The 14,258-nt window shown below is 34.6% G+C and overlaps 1 protein-coding gene across 2 annotated transcripts; it reads right to left on the bottom strand.

The window, feature by feature from the left end:
• Nucleotides 1–512: 512 nt before the first annotated feature.
• LOC110036360 (ketol-acid reductoisomerase, chloroplastic) lies at nucleotides 513–11,877 on the bottom strand. Of its 2 annotated transcripts, XM_020740787.1 has the most exons (11): nucleotides 11,776–11,876; nucleotides 11,515–11,673; nucleotides 11,341–11,433; nucleotides 4,592–4,657; nucleotides 3,900–4,040; nucleotides 3,334–3,561; nucleotides 2,810–2,927; nucleotides 2,596–2,735; nucleotides 2,355–2,522; nucleotides 1,196–1,351; nucleotides 513–1,118 (listed from the first exon to the last, which is right to left on the bottom strand). In XM_020740787.1, the coding sequence occupies exons 1-11, from the start codon at nucleotides 11,821–11,823 to the stop codon at nucleotides 750–752; spliced, it is 1,686 nt and encodes a 561-aa protein (XP_020596446.1). In that variant the 5' UTR covers nucleotides 11,824–11,876; the 3' UTR covers nucleotides 513–749. The 2 variants fall into 2 exon arrangements, with proteins under 2 accessions (XP_020596446.1, XP_020596445.1); XM_020740786.1 differs by having other exon boundaries at nucleotides 11,515–11,877.
• Nucleotides 11,878–14,258: the final 2,381 nt, after the last annotated feature.

Here is a 14,258-nt window from a genome sequence, read left to right as displayed (position 1 = left end):
TGTGAGCGACCGGATAGGTGGGGTCCACTACGAATGAACGTGTACGAGAGCATACTTACGGTAAATGACCACATAAACGGGCATAAAGGGACAATACGCTGATGAATATCAAATGACCCTGGAGTTGAAAGCAGCTAGAGATTCTTAAAAATCTAATCATCCTAGTGTAATCATATGCCAATTTTATAGGCCAAAATACTCGTACATAAAGGGGAGATTAATATGTAAACGGGATCTCTCTCGCTTTTACATAAAGGGGAGATTAATATGTAAACGGGATCTCTCTCTCTCTCTCTCTTTTTTTCTTTTTTAAGGGCAAGCAACAAAGCTCTCTAAACCCAAGATAGTATTCTTTTTCATTCTCCTCTCCTCACCGCCTGCTCTCTAAACCCAAGATAGTATTCTTTTTCATTCTTCTCTCCTCACCGCCTCGCTCCTTTTCACTCTATTCTTGGGTGTGATTTCACATACAAAATAGGCTTCAACATATATATATATATATATAAAAGATATTTTATAGTAACGTACCGGGTTGCAAGCATACTATAACATAACAAAACCAAAAGCCCATCAATAGACCAGTTTATTTCTAGAGTTCAGCTTTCCATGCCTAATATTACACTAAACAAGTACCAGCTCTGCATAAAAATAACCGAAGTAAATAAGCAAATCACAACAATGTGTACCTTCGCCCACTGAAGCCTAATTGCTGGCCTGATGCAATTCCGGGCAGACAAAATCAGTGAAGCCTAATTGCTGTCCTGACGCAGTTCCGGGCGGACAAAATCAGCATTAGGCGGCACAGATATGTCCACGGTCGGCCTCAGCTGAGCACAAACCTCAATTGCCCCATGAACTGGATCTGACAGAAAGTTGCTGATGAGATCCTGATTAATTTCAGCGCCCTGATCCACAGCAACCAATGCCTGCTGGGTGAGGATATAGTCAAAGCGTGGTGCCCACTTCCTCGATCCCAGACGAGCTGTTGTCGAACAATTGTCGACCATGAATGCCACTCCACGAGCATGCATGAAAGGATTGAGGGAATCCACTGATTCAATAACACTTTCATTGATGATCTCTGAATAAGAATGCCCCTTCTTCCTCAAAACCTCAATCTACAGAAGAATCACATAAATGGTTCAATACATTTAGATAGCAGCGACAGTTATAAGAAAAAAGATGTTACGTGTACCTGAGCCATCATTAAAGCAACATAAACACCAGCTGTAAAGGGGTGCAGTGGGCCGAGATCACCCTCAGGTCGGGTCGCACGGACTCTTTCGCCAACTTTCCACATTCGAGTTTGATCAATTTTTCCCATTGGGAAAGCGGGAAGGCCTTCTTTTTCCTGTGAAAGAAAAATAACCAACTCACTCTACTTCCCATTCCCTTAATAGGAATATAGCTGAATATAAAAGAATGGAGAAGCATAAAATGCCACACAGCTAAATTACTATTTGCTGCTAACTAGGGGATTAATTGAACTAAGCTGACACATGAGCTGGATCGAGCTCAGCCGGATAAATGGCTCATGAGTTGAGCACAATGAGCTACCAAGTCAAGCTCAAGCTGGCCCGCTCGACTCATTAGCTCGTGAGCAAGCTTGTTTAAAATAAAACTAATATCAAAATATCAAAATATATTAAAATTCAAAACATTAAATCTAAAGTATTAAAAATATAGGGCATTTATATACATATCCCTCAATTCCTATGTATTTGCATATCTAACACCTAAAATTTACTTTTTACATTTATCCAACCCAAATCATTCATGTCGTATAAAAAATACCATCATTTTAACTTTTAAAAGGTGAAATACACCTTTTCATGCAAGCATGTATGTAAAAATTAAAGTTTAGGTGTTAGATATATTGAGTGTTATGTACCTCAATTCCTATGTATTTGCATATCTAACACCTAAAATTTACTTTTTACATCTATCCAACCCAAATCATTCATGCGTATATAAAATACCATCATTTTAACTTTTAAAGGTGAAATACACCTTTTCATGCAAGCATTTATGTAAAAATTAAAGTTTAGGTGTTAGATATATTGAGTGTTATGTACCTAAATTTTCCTGAAAATATTAAAAAAATTATAATTTACATTTTAGATTAATAAATATTTTTTTATTGATCTCCTGATTGTTCATTCCATTTGTCATGTTATTATAACATAATGAATATTATTTTCTCTATTTCAAAATAAATAAGCCGGCTCATGAACCAGCTTAATCTCAAGCTTGAACTAGATTATTTAATCAAGCACAAGTTTAAGCCAAGGGTGGCTCGAACTCAACAGGACTAATTAACACTATATATATATATATATAACAAATTAGCTTACATAGAAGCGTCGACCAGCTAAGACGACACTACGAATCTCGCTTCCTGTTGCAACATCCTCGTAACACTCGTACAATATGTCCATGCAAGGATAATAGGAAGCACTATAAGCCGCGTTGAAGTCCTTTTTCCCTTCCTCGGTCAATGAATTGTATACAGAGAGCATCCCCTAAAATTTGTATGGATTAGAATTGAGGTCAATCATCCAATATAACGGTCAAATACTTGTGGCATAGAGCTACCTTAGTTGAGATGGTCTTCGATATAATTCCAGTTATGCCCTCGACGGTATTCTTATAGGCCAATTCCTCATCCATACCTCTTTCAGTATATCGTCTGAATAGAGCCTCCACAATTCCATGCACAGCCCCAAGTAAGATACCTGGAAATACCTGGAATAAGAATATTATGAAAATAATAAAATAAAATAAAATGTCACCTGGCGTTTAGTCTCACCTCGTTCTCCAAAAATGTCGCTCTTATATTCCTGCTCCAAAGTAGTTGCAAATGTAAATGGCGAACCCAAAGCAACTGACCACCCAAGAGCGACATTTGTAGCCCTTCCATCAATATCCTGTTGATAGAAACCACAGCATGTTGATTAGTATCAAAGCTTGTGTTTAATATAAAGGGAAATTTGCATACCTAGCACACAATTCTTATGTAGTAATAAAAACCACGCATAAATTTTCATATTTACATACATAGCGTTTTGGTGGGTTAAACTTATGCATGAATAAGTGTATTTCACTTATAAAAAAAGTAATTATAGTGTTATTTTTATGTGGAATTAAAGATTGGAGCGATATGTTAAACTGTGTGAGATATGTAAATGCATTAGAATTGTGTATGTATGTAAATGCCCCGTAATAAAACTCCACAGCGAAAGACTTTCACAATTCTGCAGGTATCATATGAGTAAACAAATAAAGCAAATTTAACAGAATTTTTTAGAAAAATAAGCCTTTTTGTTATAATACCTGGTGAACTGCAAAACTTGAGTTGATACCTGCACCATTTATCTCCTTTCCTTGAACGTAAAGCCTTCTCACAGAAGGACCCATTCCCTTGGGGCATACAGCGATAACACTAATATTCTTAGGGAAGTCAAGGCCCAGTGACTGTAAATGGCCGAGAAGAAAACCATGTGATAATCCCAGAATGCTGTTCGGTTTCATGTGATAGAAAATCTTTTCATAATTGTCTGCCTGTAAAGAAGCGCAATAATTAACAAATCCAGCTTTAAAATTTATTTGATCAAATTTAACAAATTTAGTTCATCAAAATAGACTGTCCATACATCAAAAGAAATGAAATTTGAAGCATTTGATTACAGATCTAAAAATGGGAACAAAACCTAAATATAGAAGAAGAATAATGCTAAAAAAATAAATAGGCCAAAAGTAGCTATGCATTAAACTCCCTCAGTTTTTAAGAAATGCAGTCTAATTAATTCAACAAAAGGTCATTCATGTCAATGGTCATACTATTAATTGGTCATTTAGAAATAACAATGATTACAAGTTTGCAAAACCGTAGTTCTGACCTGTGCAACATCTGAAATTAATAGCAAAACAAGATCACTGCTTGAAACTGTTTCCCAGATATCACCCAATGTTCCGTTATCTTCACTAAATCCAGCAGCTCGGGCTTCTTCAAAAGATCGAGAACCTCTCCTCAAACCAATTTGGAAAGGAAAAAATATTTGCACCATAAATTTTAAAAGGTTGAATAGGTAGATATGGAATGCCTAAAAAGAAAATTAAATCGCCCAAAAACAGGAAACAAATATAGTGGAAAAGAAAAATGTTTACAGATACCAATATCAAAAAATTTAAATTCCAGGAAAAGAACATGGATGCGAAGCAAAACTAAAGAAATAACTTATTATAGAAATCAAAAAGAATGAAAATGCGAAAAAAGGAGAATGAAAATTATCCTATGGATAGGGTACCCGCTCATGGTAACCCAGAAAGCATAACTTCTATTTGATCAATGAGATAATTATTCAGATTTGTTTTTTAAAGTAGTACAGGTAAGGGTTACTCAACAAAGTTAAGAATTGGCTATTTAGGCATACGAATAATCAAATCCAATAAAATATAGAGTAATGAGGTTGCCAAAATTCAAAGTAAATTGCCATATGAGATGATTATGTTATTGTGTCATCAATTTGATTTGTGTCAATATTATTGTTTCAAAGTTTTATTTTAATTATTTAAATGTCGTTCATTTCACCTTGACAATAATATCTGACCGTGCAATGGCTAGTGAATCCCTCAAGTTTTGTGCTTGAGCAGGACCCTGAAAAACAAGAGAGTTTGAAAATTTTCAGTATTAGTCAGCTAATAAACAATTAAGCAACCAGTGAACAAACAAAAAAACTCAATAAGATGATCTCGCAGGGATGCCATGTACTATAAGGAAAAAAAAAACTGTAAAAAGTATCCAAGGAAAATAAAGGAAGCTGAAGAAATGGACTCAGAGGTAACGTTCAAGGTAGAGCATTAAAGTTGCATAAATTTACCATATATGCGAGCGAAAGGCTTAAATTCATACTTTATAGTTCATTTCTTTTTCTGAAAGCACTTAAAAAGCAAGAGGTCATATGGAAAATAACTAAAAATTGAGGCAGAGAAATAAATATGTTTTTGCGTATCAACAAGATTAAACGGTATATTTTGTTGAATTTATTGTAGAGGCCCTGGGATCGAATTCTAACTACATCAAACATGTTTTTCACCACTAAACATTTCAAGAAAAAATTTGCTAGGGGTAAGATTTTCTGTTTGAGCCTTGGAAAAATAAATGTTAATGATTATTTCAAAAAAAAGCTACTTGATTTATTTTGAGAAAATCATAAACAACGTTATTATTGTGTCATCGTGATGTAACTGAGTTATAACACTTAAAAACAATATTAAGCATTGACCATATGCTTCTCATGTGTCACATTTAATTAGAGATTTATTTATTTTAAAAATTGTGAACAAAAATTGAGCAACCGAGCCCCAAGTGACAATTGTATATTACATAATTTGTATGATACAAACAATCTAAAAGCCTTCCATGTGCAAACTTCACTAACAAAACTTTCATTCCTACCATGAGATCAGAGGCTAAAACCTTCAAAATTGTTCTTCATAGAAATTACGAATAAAAATTTCAAGAAATTATTTTGAAATAGTATCATGAAATATCTTATAGATTGATCCAAAAGTGAAGTGGTTACAAAAAGAATAAGTAAAGGTAAAGCTTTAATCTACATGAGCATCAATTAAGATTTACAAAATTATGGAGATAACAGACTAATTAGGATAATGCATCTTTTAAATAGAATTTTGAAAACACTAGATGTCAGATGATTGGAAAACTGTCATTTTGTTACTAATATTTAAGAGCAAATGTGTTCAAGTTTGTACTAATTATAAAACATCGAACTTATAAGACATACAATAAAGCTATAAAAGAAAGCAACGGAGCAGACTTTAAAAAATTATTGAGGTAATGGAGAAGCAATTTGGTTCCCTGGCCGCAAAATCTATAAAACTCATTTTTATGCTAAAATATTTAATAAAACATTAAGGGAATGAAAATAAAAAATCATATAGTTTTATTGATTTTCATAGCAATTATGACAAATTATCATGATGGTGTGTATCCAAGGAATATTAATGTTATTAAGGATATACAAGACTAGTGTTAGTAGTTACAGAATGACACAAAGCAAGTTTATAGCAATAATCAATTTTGAGTCCGTATCTTTTTTATTAATAATGTATATGATAACAACAAACATTCGTGCAAGGACACGGCATGTGCTTTTTGCAAAAAATATAGTCATAATTAGACAAATACACCAAAATAAGTGAAAAAATTGAATAACGGAAAATGTTTCAAAGGTAAAACATTTAAAATCTGTACATCAAATACCAAGTATATAATGTCTCATTGTATAGGTATAAGATATCAAATTTTATAGGGTAAACGATATTGGATCTGTCACACTAACGAATGGAGCTATAGAGAGTGATCCAATTTATAAAATTCAATTTGGACGGTTAAAATAGATAAGTAAGTCAAGATTAATATAAAATAAAAAGACATCATGAGACAAAAAAGGTAATTAATAATGTTGGAATTAGGTAGCGTTGTTATATAAATATGGTTATTTAATAAAAAAATTGATATCTAAGTTAAGTTTAACGGAAATGAGAATATTAATATGATGTGTGACAAAATTAAAAAAATTAATTAAGTAATGAAGTGGCATTTATTAAAAATAAGATAATTGAAAATAAACTTAGAATAGTTTGAACATGTTTAATAGAGGGCAGAAAACTTATCTTTTAAATAAATAGATCAAATTAATGTCAAAAAAACATGAATTAAAAAGGGTTAATCCAATGTTTGTTCAAAATAATTAGCAAAGAATAAGCTCAACTGATACGAGACTGTAAAGGGGGCAGCTAAAACAACCACTGACGTCTGCTCCAACCCCCTAATGGGCCAGCCTGCCCCCAAAAGGAGGGACCTGCTGCCTACCAAATAAAGGGCAGAAATTTTATCCTTTAAATTAATAGATCAAATTAATGCCAAAAAAACATGAAATAAAAGGGGGCGAATCTAATGTTTGTTCAAAATAATTAGCAAAGAATAAGCTAAATTGACCTGGGACTATAAAGGGGGCGGCTAAAACAACCACTGACGTCTGATCCAGCCCCCTAATGGACCGGACGACCCACATGAGGGACCTGTTGTCTGCCATAATCCCCCCGCCCCAAGCCCCGTCACCACCTCCTTTACATTTCCTTCCTATTCCCCTTCCTTTTTTTATAACTTTCCTTTTTTATTTCTTACCTATTATATGTCCTTCATTTTCTATTTTCTTTCTTATTCTATCCTTACCTATTTTACTTAGTAATTACTATTACTATTACTATTACTATTACTATATATATATATATATATATATATATATAAAATGATGTTTGCTTAGGATAGAGGTTATAGATTTGTTTTCTGAATTCAGAGTCCGCTGCCAGTGTCTTCCCCTTCTGAGGGTTGTATCTGATGACGAAAAGGAGCTCCGACTGTAACTCGTCCAAGATAGAGAGTATCTCCATTTTTCTTCCATTTCCTATTATCATCGATTCCATCCTAAGCTTCCAAATTGCCGTCGCCGCCATCCTATGCTTCTAGGGCCCCAAAACCACGATCCTCCATTTCCAGAGTGTCGATGCCTCCTTCCTATGCTTACAGAGTGTCGTTGCTTGCTTCCTTTGGCTATCGAACTGCCGCAGTCACCCGCCTACACGTCCAGGTTGCCAAAATCACCTTCCAACGCTTCCAGCCAGTTGTAGGCTACCATTCGCACTTCTAGCAGGTCACACACCCACTTTGGCCCTCACAGCTGACCGCAGACACCTCCCTACCATCAGTCAACTTCTCCAGCAGCTCCAAACGGCCCTTCAGCCACTTACAGCATCTATTCAATTATTGTCTCCTGCCTACAACGCCCCATAATGGTCGTTGACTCCCCCGAGCACCTCCCGCCTCATAATGGTCGTTGACTCCTCCGAGCACCTCCAGACGGCGGCCGCCAGCCATCTTCAGGCCTCTCGAGCAGCCTCCCACACCTGCTGCCATCTCTGCCCTCCTTTCCCGCAGCCCGCCGATACATGCAGTTCCCCTTCGAGCCTCAGGCAGCCACCCGCACCTGCGATCAGCCAACACCGCAGCCCCTGCTGCCACACACCTTCCAGCAGCCACCCGCACCTGCTGCTCCATCTGCCAACAGTCACCTGCTACCCCATCCCACGGATACCCTCCTCAGGCCATAGTCGAATATGGTCAATCTTGTCTTCATTGTCTTGTTTTCTTTATTATTTTGAGTACTGATTGTATCATTCGTTATTTGCTTGATAATATTTGACTTTTGTCGTTGTGGGTTGAGTTAACTCTGGTATCATCAACACCATAGCAACATTCAACAAGAATGAAGATAAGATGAAAATACATAATGCCATCTCCAAATAAGTAGGATAAGCCGAATGATTATGATGATGAAAATTATTCTGATCAATGATATTATCCACACGATATATGCCACCCTCATTTTTTTTATTATTGACCTATTTAAAAATACAACAAAATCAATAAAATCTATGTAGAAATGTAAAGTGGGGTCCTAATCCAACATCGACCTCTTCTTTAGCCAATTTTATTTAATTGTCATAAAGGTTGTTTGCTTCCAACCCCACCAAAAATTACCCAATCGATATCATCTAGATGGAGACTAGCATCTCATCTTTTGATCAACTACATAAGCCTGATTTGAAGCTAGATGGGGACTATAAGAAGTAGTAAGTAAATATAAAACAACTAATTGATGCCTTAAATTTATTAAATCATATAAATAGTAAACCCTCTCTAAAATATCCACTCGAAAACAATTGGTCTGCATTAAATAGATGTGTGAGAAATATTTTTTATGCATGTAAAATTTGACATTAGAATGCAATTTATCAATCTCCCCCATGAAATTTGGATGCATCTTCAAGGCACGTATCAACAATCAATCCATGCATGGTTTTACAAATAGCATCATACACTCGTCTCTTGCACATCCAAGAAGAAAGATCAATTCAGGATATTTATGCATGCGCCCATAAATCTTTGGTGAAAAGCTCAAAATTATGCAAAAACCATCAACAATGATAACATAAGCACATGTAACAGTAAATAATAGTTTGATAAAATCAACTTAATTATTTCTTCCAAAAAAAGAAACTAAGAGTAAAGTTGGAATCGCTCTGAGGTAACCTCTTCATCGCTCTCCCAGTGCATCATTGGATGGAGCATTGGATGCTCTCATGGCTAGAAAAACAAAACTTGATGTCTTCACATCTCTATCTACTTTGAGTGCAATTTAGCAAGTAAAATCAGGTGAACAGGCTTCAACTCCCCAAAATAAGAGGATACATCTAAAGGCAAACCAATGGTTCAACAAAAATATTGTTGATGACACAATATGCAAGTGTGTTAAATGAAAAAAAGAGATTCATTTTTCATATGCAGCCTTTTTGAGGTTTGAAATGCTGTTGCTACTCCAAAAGCTCACAATAATGGACATAACTCCCAAACAGCATCATCTGCTATTATTGTTTCATCATATCAGCTGTAGCAGATGATCCAAAGTAGTGGTACTAGTTGTACCTCGACATTTGAAGATTTTTCCACTGCACCTGACTCTTACCTGGTAAAATATGTTCTTCAATTAAAGATTCAGTCTCCATAAATAAAGTTATTCTTGGACTTAAGATTGGCGTGAATCATTTATGATGCCCTATAATTAGGTTTTCGCATCTCTTTCTCAAATACCTACAATCACAAATATCTTTAATGCTAATGGATGTCCACCTTTACCTACACATGAAGGATTTTTTCCTACCTATTTGAAACTATCCTCAAATTTAATTTCATACCTTAAAGTATGTCATCACAAATCCTAACTTCTCAATGGACAATGCAACCTTTTTTTCTCTTACCCGCCTTTCCATCTGAAGTCTAGCTCTCCAGAATAAAAGCAAATCAACCAAAACCTACGTGATGCTAACTTATTCTTAAAATAAAGAATAAAAAAACATTCTCAAATGCAATCACTACATGTTACATCCTTTTAATATTCAACATTTACAAATTTCAGTATTACATTTCTACAAAAAAATCAACTTGCTTATTTGAACATTTATTGCCAACTGTATGAAGCAATGTAATGTTACTTATTAATTATTACGTTTAACATCAATTTATTTAGCCTTTACAAAACTTTCTTATCATAAAACGCTTTAGCAGCTCCATGTTCTGTTAACCACCCATACTCAATCCAAGTAATATCAACATTCTTATACTCAGTGTTCTCTAAAATAAATCTCAAAAACTAAATTTGAAAGCTTTGGGTATCTTTTCATATTCCATTATTATTAATAGACCACTAATAGTTTCATGTATTTCAAAAGTATAATCAACTGGCCCGCTAGCCTCATAAATTTGAAAACAAAAATGCAAAATCCTCTCTAGTTAAGCCAATGCTGAATTAATTACAAGTTTTCAATGATATTTGCAATAAAAATTAGAGGTTGATATTGAGTTAACTTCAATAAGTTTTTCAAAAGTATAATCAAATGACCCACTAGCCTCATAAATTTGAAAACAAAAAATACAAAATCCTTTCTAGTTAAGCCAATGCTGGGTTAATTATAAAGTTTCCATGATATTTGAAATAAAAATTAGGGAATGATATTGAGTTAATTTCAAAAAGTATTTCTTAATGTGAAATCAATTTTTTTATTTTGGTATGATCCAAGTATGAAATCGTCGATTTTGTGTCCAATGTTGGATTAACTACAAATTATCCATGATATTTGCAATAGAAATTAGGGTGTGATATTGAGTTAGTTCAATAAGTCTTTCTTAATGTGAAATCCCTTTTTTTTTTTTTGGTTTGATGCAAGTTCGAGTCTAGCAAGAAATGGTAATTTTTTAGTCAATTTTCAAGCTATATCTAGCCAAGCATATAACATTGTGTGTTTGTGTGTGACGGTATATAAAGACAATCAGTATACAATTTATATTTATATACAAATTTATGTCTAAATATGTGTGCATCCGCACATTTATTTATATCTGCATATAAAGACTAAGTCAATTTTTGAGTCGGTCAATTCAATTTAGAAGAAACCATATTTGACTAACAGCAAATCAGTTCCAAGTTCAAGCCGATCAGATTGTGAATAGAGTGTATTTCAAGCTTCAAGCATTACTATCAGTCTTGAAAACTTTTAATCAAAATCCTATTTTCAGACACACTGGAAGCATAAACATTGCTTCACATAAAAAATTCTACGTAGCTCGTAATAGATGCATAAGCGAATCTGAAACACGCTAAAGAAAAAAAGAAGAATGCTTGAGAAATGGATCCTTACCTGGGAACCCCAACCTATAACACCGATCTGTTTGATTCCCTTGAACGCATCCGGCAGTAAACTAAACAGATCTCTTCCACCTCTAACAATGAACTGAAACAAAAAAAAAAATTAGAAAACGAAACAGAACACAGAAGAACGAGCAGAAAAAGGATTGGTAAGCCGTGTAAGGACCTCTTCATGGCCAGCGAGGTTGACCTTCTCCTTCTTGAAGACCGAGGTCTCGAAGTCGAGAGAGGGAACAGGGTTGCTGATGATCGGGGCTGCCACCATTCGAGCTCCGAGTACGGCGCCTCCACCGCGCACCCCATTTGCAGGCGGATCAACGCAAATCTGTGAGAGCAGACGCCTCGCGGATCTTGATGATACAGCGGCGGAGAAGGAAAAGCCCAAACCGGAGGCTAGGGTTTTAGAGGTCGTCTTCAGGGACCTTACCTGTGAGTGAGATGCAACCGTAGGGTGAAAGGGAGCCGGCGCCGCCATCGGATTGAGGTAGAACAAACCCTGAGAGCGAGAAGGGGGTAATGTAATACACGGTGTAAAGAAGCTTTAATATAAATGGCCACGTGTGTTAGCCTGTTAGGTACTGTTACTCCGACATGACGGTTGGCTCCCTTCGCGGCTGAAAGGAAATGGGTTTATTCCATGCCCTCCAAATTGGAAATTTAAAATATACTGGCCATTTTATTTTGAAAAATTTATATAGATAACACATAATTTATAATTATTTATGTATTTAGCGCCTAAAATTTTATATTAACATTCCTAGCTTCCTACTCATGATGGACAGATATATTCAACTGTTAAAAATTTATTATGATGATAATTTTGATATAACATTAAAAAATTAAATGTTACACCTATAAATATAAAAATTTATGATTAGAATATAGATAACACATAATTTATAATTATTTATGTATTCAGCTCCTAAAATTTTATATTAACATTCCTAGCTTTTAGCATCAGAAACCTACTCATGATGGACAGATATATCTAACTGTTAAAAAATTTATTATGATGATAATTTTGATATAATATTAAAAAATTAAATGTTACGCCTATAAATATAAAAATTTATGATTACACATGTAAATACTTAAAAAATGGAGTTGACACAGTAACTGAAGAGTTATATCATCTTTTCATTGTAAAAGATTCACTATCATTTTTTGTTTCTATCAACTTATTAAATTTTGATAATTGTAGAGCATACATTTTTTGCTATGTTCTCTTGTTGTTGATTATCTTTGAAAGTTAGTGGTATTTTCATTTTATTATTAAGAACAACAAGTAAGTTTTGCACTAAACTTTAAATCATATCAAGATATTTCTTATCATGAATGTTCGCCCCTACATGACATATAATCATGTAGGGGCTCAAATGTTAGGATTTACGTCATGATTAAAAGAACAACATCGGATTCTCAAAATGAAGTTCACCAAGTGAAACTTCGAAGTCTTAATCTATGTCAAACTCGTCAATTGACATCATCCGAACTATTATTGATGGTTTAGTTGAGGTTTATCCTTTGGTTCGTGTTTCATCTTAAATTGGATAGTTCAGATGTTTATAATTGGTTGATCATAACACTTCCAACTCTACAAAAGAAAAGAAGACCCCAAGGGAAAGAAGCTACGTTGCTATAACATTTTTGTCAGCCCTACAAAACAGAGTTAGCACACCTTAGATAACATATATAAAGTAAATCAAAAGTGGCATCCTCCATTTTGTCTTCAACAACCCTGTAAAGCAAATTTAGCATGAAAATTTTTAATTGGTTGATATTTATATTAGTTAGGACAACTCGGTTAAGATGCTCTTGGTTTTCTGTCATCCAGGGGTATCTAGGGGTTGGCAGTTTCCCTGATATACTTAGTTCAGAGTGGTAGTCAAACCAACCCCGGCTGGAAGATTCATGTTAGCACCCATGGGTTGAGTCATCCAGGAGACCTTCGTAAACTAGGGTAGTTGGATTAAAGATGCATTTGATAATCATTGTTTATTAGTGTTTCTTTCAAGTTTTAATGTCTTTTTTAGATTTTAGGATTTGAAAATTTGAGATTTCTTAAGACTTCTTAATCGATTATATTTTGTGATTTTATGTTTTATTTTGGTGATTGAAATGACCCAGCCAAGATCACATAATTATGTTATTTCGGGATCATTGTGGTTTGCAGTTTGATTAGTCAAAGGTGGCTGAAAGGTACTTCGTTAGCAGTCATATGTTGCCTTCTCCAAAGTTCCTTCTTAAACCAGGTTGCGTTTTATGGTTAATGTTTATGTTTTATGATTTTTAAGGTCATTTTATGTTATATCTTTTATATTTAGCATCTCGGCCTCAGTCATCCCTGGTGGGTGTTAATTGTGCTTTTTGTTCTCTCATGTGAAGTCAAAAACTCCTTAACTTCAGGTTACTTGAATTTGAGTTGAGCTAGGTCATGTTGAACTAAATTTAGTTTATGTTGATTTAGATTAATCTGAGTGGGGTCGGGTCTAATCCGAAATGATTTTATGGTCGACTTGAGTTAACTCAGGTTAGGCTAAGTTGCCTCAGGTTGGTTTTGGTTAACACAAGTTCAATAAGATTGACCTCGATTGGGTTGGGTTAGGCTGAAATTTGGGAGGGTTTAATTTAAGATGATTTGGGTTAACCTGAGTTAGGTCAAGTCGACCCCAAGCTTAATTCAAGTTGGTTTGGATAAACCTTAGTTTGTTCGGGTAGATGATACACCTAAAATTTATAGTCTTCATGTACACGTTTTTATACATATTTTTAAAAAAATTGCACTTTAATGAAAGTTATTTCTATGTTTTTCTTTCAGATACAATCAAATGGATGAAATATGGTGAAATGAGTGAAAAGGATCAAAATTGGAGCAAAAATGAACTGTGGCGCTTAAGCGCCCAAGCCCGG

The sequence above is a fragment of the Phalaenopsis equestris genome, unplaced genomic scaffold (assembly GCF_001263595.1).
Source record: "Phalaenopsis equestris unplaced genomic scaffold, ASM126359v1 Scaffold205539, whole genome shotgun sequence".
In the NCBI taxonomy this organism is placed as follows: Eukaryota; Viridiplantae; Streptophyta; class Magnoliopsida; order Asparagales; family Orchidaceae; genus Phalaenopsis; species Phalaenopsis equestris.
Note: the sequence above shows the minus strand (reverse complement) of the source record. Positions and strands in the feature narration are given on the sequence as shown.

Coding starts and splice junctions, on each gene's coding strand:
- LOC110036360 (XM_020740786.1), bottom strand. CDS start 11,823: ATGGCGGCGCCGGCTCCCTTTCACCCTACGGTTGCATCTCACTCACAG. Junction 4,658..11,340: donor TTATAGGTTGGGGTTCCCAG/GTAAGGATCCAT, acceptor CTTGTTTTTCAG/GGTCCTGCTCAAGCACAAAA. Junction 1,352..2,354: donor TAGCTGGTCGACGCTTCTAT/GTAAGCTAATTT, acceptor TTTCTTTCACAG/GAAAAAGAAGGCCTTCCCGC.